An 8,461-nucleotide genomic window follows, 5' to 3' on the forward strand; every position below is an offset into this window, starting at 1 on the left:
AGGCTTCAAACACCAAAGGCGGGGGGGTGGGGGGGGGGCAAAGCGGCTCGGACAGGGTGGATGGCAGGCTGGGCTGCCCCTCTCTCGTTCGCCTGGACAAGCTCAGGTGTGAGAGCCAACTCCAGCCTATACTGACTGTGCCTCCCCTAAGCCGGCCCTGCCCCCGCCCACCTGTCTGTCCCTGCGTCTGTCCCTCACCCCTTCCAGACTGCGGCTGTGTGCACGGGCTGTGTGACAACCGTCCCAGCAGTGGAGGGGTGTGCCAGCAGGGCACGTGTGCCCCTGGCTTCAGCGGCCGCTTCTGCAACGAGTCCGAGGGGGCCTGTGAGCCCACGGGCCTGGCCCAGCCATGCCACCAGCAGGCCCGCTGTGTCCTACGAGGGGGTGTCCCCAGGTGAGGACCGCCTTGGTCTTGGCCCCGTCCGTCCGTGAGCCTGCTCGGCCTCTGCTAGCGGCTCATTGGGGCCCACCCCTGACCCCCAGGTGTCTCTGCCTGGATGGCTACGAGGGCGACGGCGTCTCCTGCTTACCCAGCAACCCCTGCTCCCACCCTGACCGCGGCGGATGCTCCGAGAACGTCAGTCTCCCCGTCCGGCCCACCCTCACCATGCCCTGCCCTGCCGGGGGGAGGGGGGCCTCCCGCACTCAGAGCCAGGGGGCGGTGGGAGGCCGGCCTCTGTGCCCTCTGCCAGTGACCTTGCGTCATCTCTTCCCCCACAGGCTGAGTGTGTCCCCGGGGCCCCAGGCAACCACAGCTGCACCTGTAACAAGGGCTGGACTGGGGACGGCCGGGTGTGCGTGGCCATCGATGAGTGTGAGCTGGATGGGCGGGGCGGCTGCCATGCTGACGCCCTCTGCAGCTACGTGGGGCCCGGGCAGGTAAGGCGGGCCTGGGTCCCACCTCCCAGTCTTGGGGATCTCTCTCCCTGCCCCGCTGAACTCCAGGAACAGCCCCCCAAGGACGTGAGCTCGGAAGCCAGTCCTAATCTGCTGGGTCCCCCTATCTGTCCACTCATCTGTCCACTCATCTGTCACCCGGGCCCAGGGGGCCCCCAGACCAGCCATAACCTGGTATTCCCGGGCGCTCTCCCATCCCCGCACTAACCAGGACTGGCCCTGTGTAGTTTCTGAGATGACATGAGACCAGGACTGTTGGGGTGGGCTGGGCACAGGCCCGTCTTCCACGCGGTCTCTGCTGTAGACATAGGGCCTGCAGAGACCCTGCAGGGGGAGTGGAGGCTGGGGGCTCTTGGAGAGCCGGCCTGGCATGCTGCCGTCAGGGTCCTCCGTGGGGCGGGTAGGCTCAGCAGGCCTCAAAACCCCTCAGACCCCGAAAGCTGGAGCACACGGAGCCCATCAAACCCACTGCCGTCCAATCGATCCCGACGCATGTGCAGTGAACCCCCTCCCCCACAAGTGGCATGAGCCATTCCCACCCCGCGGCGGGGTTTCCAAGGCCAGAAGTCGTTCTTCCTGAGGCAGCCTGTCTCCTCTCTCCAGAGGAGTCAGGGGCTGGTGGGTTTGAACCCCTGGCCACCACCACTAGCGCAGACCCCGTTAGGAGCCTTACATCCCAGAAGCTCCGCCTGGATGGGCAGGGTTAGACTCTCCCCAACTTGCCAACAGGCCACCTGGGAGCCGGGGCCGGGTGGGGTGGGGGTGGTGCCCCAGGTCACTCACCAGGCCAGGTGGTGCAGACAAACCCTTGAGCACTTGGCCTTGAGCAGGAGCGGTCAGAGCAGAGGCCCCGGGAGGGGGGAGGGGGAGGGCAGGGGGGAGGTGAGGATGGAGGCCTTGGCAGAGCCTGATCCACTCGGCACAAGCTGTTGACTGGGCAGTGGAAAAGAAACCAGATCAAGACCCCCTCCCCCGACCTGAGCAGGTCAGCGAAGCCCAGGGTGCTTCCCCACTGGTGTCCCTCGAGCCAGTCCCCTCTCAGGCCACAGTGTCCCCACTTGGAAATGGCCCTGCAGGGCTGGGGACGGAGGGGCTCTCTGGGACCTGGGCAGGCTTCAGAGAGCCGAGGGGTGGGACAGGGGAGGCCGGGACGCTCCGGTGACACGAGCCCCCCCCCCACCTCCTGTTCAGAGCCGGTGCACCTGCAAACTGGGCTTCGCGGGCGACGGCCAGGTGTGCAATCCCATCGACCCCTGCCGAGCTGGCAACGGGGGCTGCCACGACCTGGTGAGGGGAGGGGCCTGTGCCCAGGCTGTGGCTGTCTGTCTGTCTGCATGTCTCTTCCACAGGGTGGGGAGCCCCCTGACCCCCTGGTCTGGTCCCTAAGATAAAGCCTTCACCTCAACCCTCACTTTGGCCGAAGGCCCTGCTCGCTCCTCCTTGTTCCAGCTATAGAGCTGCTGCTGACCCTCACCCCCACTCCTCCCCTTTGTCACCCTCCAGCCAGGCTAGCGCCCCACCCCCACCCACCCCAGCCAGCCTCCCTCAGGCCTAGCAGTGCCTCCTGGGCGTGCCTGAGGACCCAGTCTTTCTGTCCGTCATCCCAGGGAGGCTTCTTGCCCCTCAGATGCCCAGTGTTCTTGGAAGGCTGTGCCAGCACCCCAAAGGAGCCCCCGAAACAGACCTGGGGTGTGGCTGGGCAGGCAGTGGGCAGGGGCGTGGGGGACAGGGAGGAGGGTGTGCCCAGTATAGGTGCTGAGTGGTCTCTTTGCCCCACCCACCCCAGGCCACCTGCCGGGCAGTCGGGGGAGGTCAGCGGGTTTGCTCATGCCCCGCTGGCTACGGGGGCGACGGCCTCAGCTGCTACGGGGACATTGTGCAGGTCAGTTGGCTCGGCCACCCTTGTGCCCTGTGGGGATGGCTCCTTTGCTACGCCTCCAGGCCCGGGCCTTGACCCCGCTCTTCTTCTCTCCTAGGAGCTGGCGGCAAATGCCCACTTCTCCGTCTTTTCCCAGTGGATTAAGGTAGCCCGCCGCCCAGGCATGGCACAGGGGCCGGGGCCCCAGATCCAGAAGACCCCCTGAGTGCAGGGGCACCACATCGTCAACCCCACAGTGGGTGGGGGGGGCGCGGGATGCAGGGACCTGGTGGCTGCCCTCCTCACACTCCCCGTCCCCCTGCACCCCTGGTCCCAGAGCGCCGGCCTGACCCTCCCTGCTGACAGCCACGTCACAGCCCTAGTGCCCCCGGACTCCGCCATCAGCCGCCTGAGCTCCCAGGACCGGGCTTTCTGGCTGCAGCCAAGGATGCTGCCGCGGCTGGTCAGGTACTGGGGTGTCCGAGAGCCCCAGGCCTTCCCGGACCGGTGGGCCCCAGGCCCAGGGCCTCCCTGGGTTGCACTGACCTGGGCCTATACCCCCCACATTGCCCCTGCAGGGCCCACTTTCTCCAGGGTGCCTTCTCTGAGGAGGAGCTGGGGCGCCTGGCCGGGCAGGATGTGGCCACCCTGGAGCCCCGCACGCACTGGGAGATTCGCAACACCAGTGGAGTAGGTGGTACCTGCGTGGCAGGAGAGTGGGGCCCGTAGGGACCCTGAGTGAGGTCGGCCCTGACCCTGCCTCGGGCCTTCCCTGGGGGGAGCGGGTACAGGGCACGTTGTCAAGGGACACGGGGCCTGAGATGGCCTCCTGGCGGGGGGTGGGGTGGGGTGTCCATGATTGTAGACACAGACCTACCAGCCTCTCACCTAGGCACCCTGCTGCCGGAGGGTCCTGAGTCTGTGTGTGTCTAGGCCAGGCTGGGAGGCACCCGTGGGTGCCAGCAGCCCCAGCAGGTGGTCTACCTGTACGAGTGTCCACCTGTGGCTGAATTCTACCTGCTCCCTTCCAGAGGGTGTGGGTGCAGAATGCCAGCGTGGATGTGGCAGACCTCCCTGCCACCAATGGGGCCCTGCACATCCTCAGCCAGGTGTGTGCCCAGGGACCCCAGGCCGCTAAGGGGTGTGAGAATACTTAGCTCTGGGCAGGGCAGCTGGGGGGCGGCAGTGCACTGACAGCTCCCCCTCCACCCAGGTCTTGCTGCCTCCGGTGGGGGATGGGCTGCAGGGGCAGGGCCTGCTGCAGCAACTGGGGTCTGTACCCGCCTTCAGCCTCTTCCGGGAGCTGCTGCAGGTAGGAGAGGCAGGGTGGGGACATTGGGCCAGAGGCCCTGTGTGGAGGGAGCTGGCTGGCTCTCAGGGTCAGGACTGCGGGCCACACTGCCCACTCCTGAAGCCCGTCTGTCTGTCTCCGTCTGTCTGTCTCCGGCCTCTAGCACCATGGGCTGGTGGCCCAGATCGAGGCCGCCCCTGCCTACACCATCTTTGTGCCCACAAACCAGTCCCTGGAGGCCCAGGGCAACCGCAGCATCTTGGTGAGACCAAGGCAGCCAGGGGCTGGGGCGGCAGTGGCGGGGAGGTGGTGGGCGGGGCGGGGCAAGGCAGCTCAGGGGGGAAGTCCTGGAGCCCCCCCTGAGCTGTCTCCATCCCGCACCCCCAGGACTTAGACACAGTGCGACACCATGTGATCCTGGGGGAGGCGCTCACCGTGAAAGACCTGAGGAGAGGCGGGCACCGCAACTCTCTCCTGGGCCCTGCCCACTGGCTGGTGTTCTACAATCACAGTGGACAGGTGTGGGCAGAGGGGAGGGGCAACACCCCCCAACAGTGCCCCTCACCCACCTGGGAGCTTCCAACCTCTGCTCCAGGGACCCACCCATCCTGGGGGTGCCTCTACCCCTAGAGTGGCTCCCAGGTCAAGGGGGCTACTCAGCCTCCTCCCCGCCCCACCAGCCCGAGGTGAACCACGTGCCCCTGGAAGGCCCCGTGCTGGAAGCCCCCGGCTGCTCCCTGCTGGGCCTGTCCCAAGTCCTGAAGGTGGGCTCCAGCCGCTGCCTGCACAGCCATGCCCAGGCCCTGCGGGTGAGGAGCAGGGCGGCCTGGCCCAGGGGGGAGGAGGGGGCAAACGCCACCCTGGACAGGAGGGTCATTCTGCACCACTCCCTGCTCCCAGGAGAAATGCGTCAACTGCACCAGGAAGTTCCGCTGTTCCCAGGGCTACCAGCTGCAGGTGAGGCGAGTCCCTGCCCACTGCTGGGCCCTGCCTGGGGAGTGGGGGACAGGTGGGAATGGCTGCCAAGGGTCTCTGGTAGAGGCCAGGGGGCCTGCTCAAAGGAGGCCTGGTTCCCCCTTCAGCTGCGACCCCTGACCTCCATCCGGCCCCACCTCAACCTCCTCTCTGTCTGGGACCCTCCCTGACTCTGCCCTGTCCCTGACCAAACCTCCGGCCGCCCCTCTGCCTGTCCCCATCCCAGGAAACGCCCAGGAAGAGCTGTGTCTTCCGCTCTGTCACCGGCTCTCTGACGACCTTCTCCCGGGGTTGTTCTTACACCTGCGTCAAGAAGATTGAGGTCTGTCTGGAAGCCCCCAACACCGCTAGATCTTGGCCAATGGGAGCAGGGCAGGGGGCCCCAGAGAGGTGTCTCATTTTTAGGCCTGTACCATGGCTGGGGTTGGAGTCAGGTCGGGGAGGGGGGAGAGAGGCTTGTGGTCAGAGGGGCTAGGGCTTGGCCCTCTGCCTTCCCTTAGCTTAGCTCAAGGGAGAGAGGGGCTTAGCTCAAGGCTGGCCCAACAGCCCAGCCTGAGGGGCCTAGGCCTGCCCCTGCTGTAGGGGTCAGAGTTCGGCCTGGCCCTGCTGAGCCCCCAGTCTCCTGGCCCTTACCCCAGGGAGGGTGTAGAAGGCGCCCTCGGGGCCCCTTCCTGCCTGGACCTCTACGGGGACCCTGTCCTTGAGCTTCCTGCTCACTCAGTCCGAGGTGGCTGTCCCCTGCGTCCTGGCTCTTGCCGCAGCCCCACCCCCTGCCCCACAGGTGCCGGACTGCTGCCCTGGCTTCTTCGGCACACTGTGCGAGCCGTGCCCGGGGGGGCTGGGCGGTGTGTGCTCTGGCCACGGGCAGTGCCAGGACCGGCTGCTGGGCAGCGGGGAGTGCCGCTGTGAGGAGGGCTTCCATGGCACAGCCTGCGAGACCTGCGAGCTGGGCCGCTATGGGCCGGACTGTGCCAGAGGTGAGGCCTGGGGGCCCTGGCCGGAGGGCAGGGGGAGGGGCGCTGGAATAGCTCCCTTCTTGCTTGCAGCGTGTGACTGTGTGCACGGACTATGCCAGGAGGGCCTGCGTGGAGATGGCAGCTGCATCTGCAATGCCGGCTGGCGGGGACCCCGCTGTGACCAGAGTGAGGGGCCCACCGGTGGGGCAGGGGCCTTGATTGGGGGAGGCGGTGTGCCTGGGTCCTGCTGACCTGTACCATTCTCCCGCCACTGCCCATCTGCAGATGCCACTGACCCTCGGTGCTCAGCTGGGTGTGATCCCAACGCCAAGTGAGTGAGCCCCGGGGGCTGGGCTGGGTGGGGTGGGGTGGGCCAGGCCCCGCAGCCCCTCCCAGGCTGAGCCCCTGTTCCACCCGCCTCCAGCTGCATGCAGGACTCAGCTGGAGCCCCGGTCTGCATCTGTGCAGCAGGATATGCAGGAAACGGCACCCACTGTTCAGGTCCAGCCTCGCCCCGCGGGTGCCCTGGGCACCTTCCCAGAGCCTGAGTGGCTCTTCCCACAGACCACCTCCCTCCCTCTCAGTCCAGTCGCTACTGCCATCCCAGCTCTGGCCTGTCTCTTCCCCTGCCCTCCCTCTGACCCGTCCGGCTCTCCCGGTCCATCGACCCCAGAGGTGGACCCCTGTGTCCAGGAACACGGGGGCTGCTCACCCCACGCCAACTGCACCAAGGTGGCTCCTGGGCAGCGGACGTGCACCTGCCAAGAAGGCTACACGGGCGACGGGGAGCTGTGTCAGGGTGAGGGCCCCCCAGCGTGGAATGGGCTGTTGGAGGTGGGGGACTGCAGGAGTCAGGAGCAGGGGCTGAGTCTGTGCAGGTTCCAATGGGCAGGTGGAGGAAGGGCCGCTCCTCATGCCGGCGTCTCTCCTCCCAGAGGTTAATAGCTGTCTCTTCTACCGCGGGGGCTGCCACATTCACGCAGAGTGTATTCCCACTGGCTCCCAGCAGGTCAGTGGGGCAGGGCAGGGCCTCCCCTCAGAGCAGGCCTGGGAGTGGGGTGCCTCCTTGTCCTGGGCACTGGCCAGCCCTTGGCTCCCGGCAGCCCCACTGATCAAGAGTTGGGGCACAGGTGTCTTGCAGTTGCCATGAGGGGTACAGCGGGGATGGTGTCCGGACCTGTGAGCCCCTGGACCCCTGCTCCCAGGTCAGGCCCTGTACCATTTTAGGGGGGTAAGACCCAGCTTTGGTTGTCCACTGCAGGGCTCCTAGGGCCCCTGAAGACTGGGCTCAGGGGCTTGGGGGGCTGGTCAGGCTCCTGCAGGCCCCGTTGCAAGGCCGTGTGCAGGGTCCTGGGACCAGCCACGCCTCTGCTGTCCCCCCTCAGCGCAACGGCGGCTGCAGCCCCTATGCGGTGTGCAAGAGCACCGGGGATGGCCAGAGGACCTGCACCTGCGACGCAGCACACACCGTGGGCGACGGGCTCACCTGCCGTGCCCGAGTCGGCCTGGTAAACACGCCTGAGTCTGGCCTCTGTCCTGACCTTGGCTATGCACCTCGAGCCTGACCCGTGGTTTTGAGACCCTGGGCCTGACCCCAGCTGGGAACTGCCCCCGCCCCACCCCTGGCTTTCCTTTCCTCTTCTCTGCCGTGGCCAGCAGACCTTGGGCTCAAGGTGCTGGTCAGGCACCAGTCCTGGATGCCTCCCTCCCCCAAATCTGAGCTGACGCTCACTCTCCTCCAGGAGCTCCTTCGAGACAAGCACGCCTCCTTCTTCAGCCTCCACCTCTTGGTGAGTGCCCAGCCATGCCCATGCCCACGCCCCGCCCAGGTGTGCTACCTGCATGCCTGCCCACTCTGGGGGCAAGGGGTAGGCTGGCCTGGTGTGGGCCACGGAGGCTTCAAGTGGGCTCCAGGTTCCCCGCGGGGGAGCTCCCCTTCTGGGCCAACTTCCCCTGCCCTGTCCTGTGCAGGACTGCTCATTGAAAAGTGGGCGGTTCAAACCCAGCTGCAGCTCCACTGGGCAGTGTTGTGGCCCTCTCCCTCTGGAAGAGTGACAGCCCTGGAGTCGCGATGGGGCTCTCCTGGGGTTGACCTGTCCGGTGGAACCTCTAGGGGTGCTATGAACCGGGGTGGACTCCACGTGAGTGAGCGGGTTCGGTTTGATTTGCGTCTGTCCAGGAATACAAAGAGCTCAAAGGAGACGGGCCCTTCACCATCTTCGTGCCACACGCGGGCCTCATGACCAACCTGACCCAGGTAGGGCGCCCCGGAGTGCGGCTGAGAGGGGGCTGCGTGCCTCGGGGCGGCTGCGGAGCCGCCACGCCCCTCACCGCTCCCACTCCAGGAGGAGCGGGCCCGGATTCGCGCGCACCGCCGGCTGGTGTTCCGCTACCACGTGGTCGGCTGCCGGAAGCTGGGGAGCCAGGAGCTGCTGGACGCCCAGTACGTCACGGCGCTCTCCGGGCACCCTCTGCGCTTCAGCG

The 8,461-nt window shown here is 66.9% G+C and overlaps 1 protein-coding gene across 1 annotated transcript in view; it reads left to right on the forward strand.

The window, feature by feature from the left end:
- Positions 1–8,461, forward strand: part of STAB1 (stabilin 1) — a 24,192-nt gene that overhangs the window by 9,834 nt on the left and 5,897 nt on the right. Inside the window, exons 23-48 of the mRNA XM_004715268.2 lie at positions 208–394; positions 484–577; positions 721–879; positions 2,089–2,184; positions 2,684–2,779; positions 2,874–2,921; positions 3,093–3,223; positions 3,334–3,445; positions 3,787–3,864; positions 3,969–4,067; positions 4,210–4,308; positions 4,434–4,565; positions 4,727–4,855; positions 4,947–5,003; positions 5,248–5,343; positions 5,803–5,998; positions 6,068–6,163; positions 6,263–6,308; positions 6,402–6,478; positions 6,651–6,776; positions 6,913–6,986; positions 7,108–7,182; positions 7,363–7,485; positions 7,720–7,767; positions 8,157–8,234; positions 8,323–8,459. Coding sequence (XP_004715325.1) covers positions 208–394; positions 484–577; positions 721–879; positions 2,089–2,184; positions 2,684–2,779; positions 2,874–2,921; positions 3,093–3,223; positions 3,334–3,445; positions 3,787–3,864; positions 3,969–4,067; positions 4,210–4,308; positions 4,434–4,565; positions 4,727–4,855; positions 4,947–5,003; positions 5,248–5,343; positions 5,803–5,998; positions 6,068–6,163; positions 6,263–6,308; positions 6,402–6,478; positions 6,651–6,776; positions 6,913–6,986; positions 7,108–7,182; positions 7,363–7,485; positions 7,720–7,767; positions 8,157–8,234; positions 8,323–8,459 — 2,689 coding nt within the window. The remainder of the gene's footprint in view (positions 1–207; positions 395–483; positions 578–720; positions 880–2,088; positions 2,185–2,683; positions 2,780–2,873; positions 2,922–3,092; positions 3,224–3,333; positions 3,446–3,786; positions 3,865–3,968; positions 4,068–4,209; positions 4,309–4,433; positions 4,566–4,726; positions 4,856–4,946; positions 5,004–5,247; positions 5,344–5,802; positions 5,999–6,067; positions 6,164–6,262; positions 6,309–6,401; positions 6,479–6,650; positions 6,777–6,912; positions 6,987–7,107; positions 7,183–7,362; positions 7,486–7,719; positions 7,768–8,156; positions 8,235–8,322; positions 8,460–8,461) is intronic.

The sequence above is a fragment of the Echinops telfairi genome, unplaced genomic scaffold, assembly GCF_000313985.2.
Source record: "Echinops telfairi isolate 266 unplaced genomic scaffold, ASM31398v2 ScPeMD7_7420;HRSCAF=8458, whole genome shotgun sequence".
Taxonomy (NCBI): domain Eukaryota; kingdom Metazoa; phylum Chordata; class Mammalia; order Afrosoricida; family Tenrecidae; genus Echinops; species Echinops telfairi.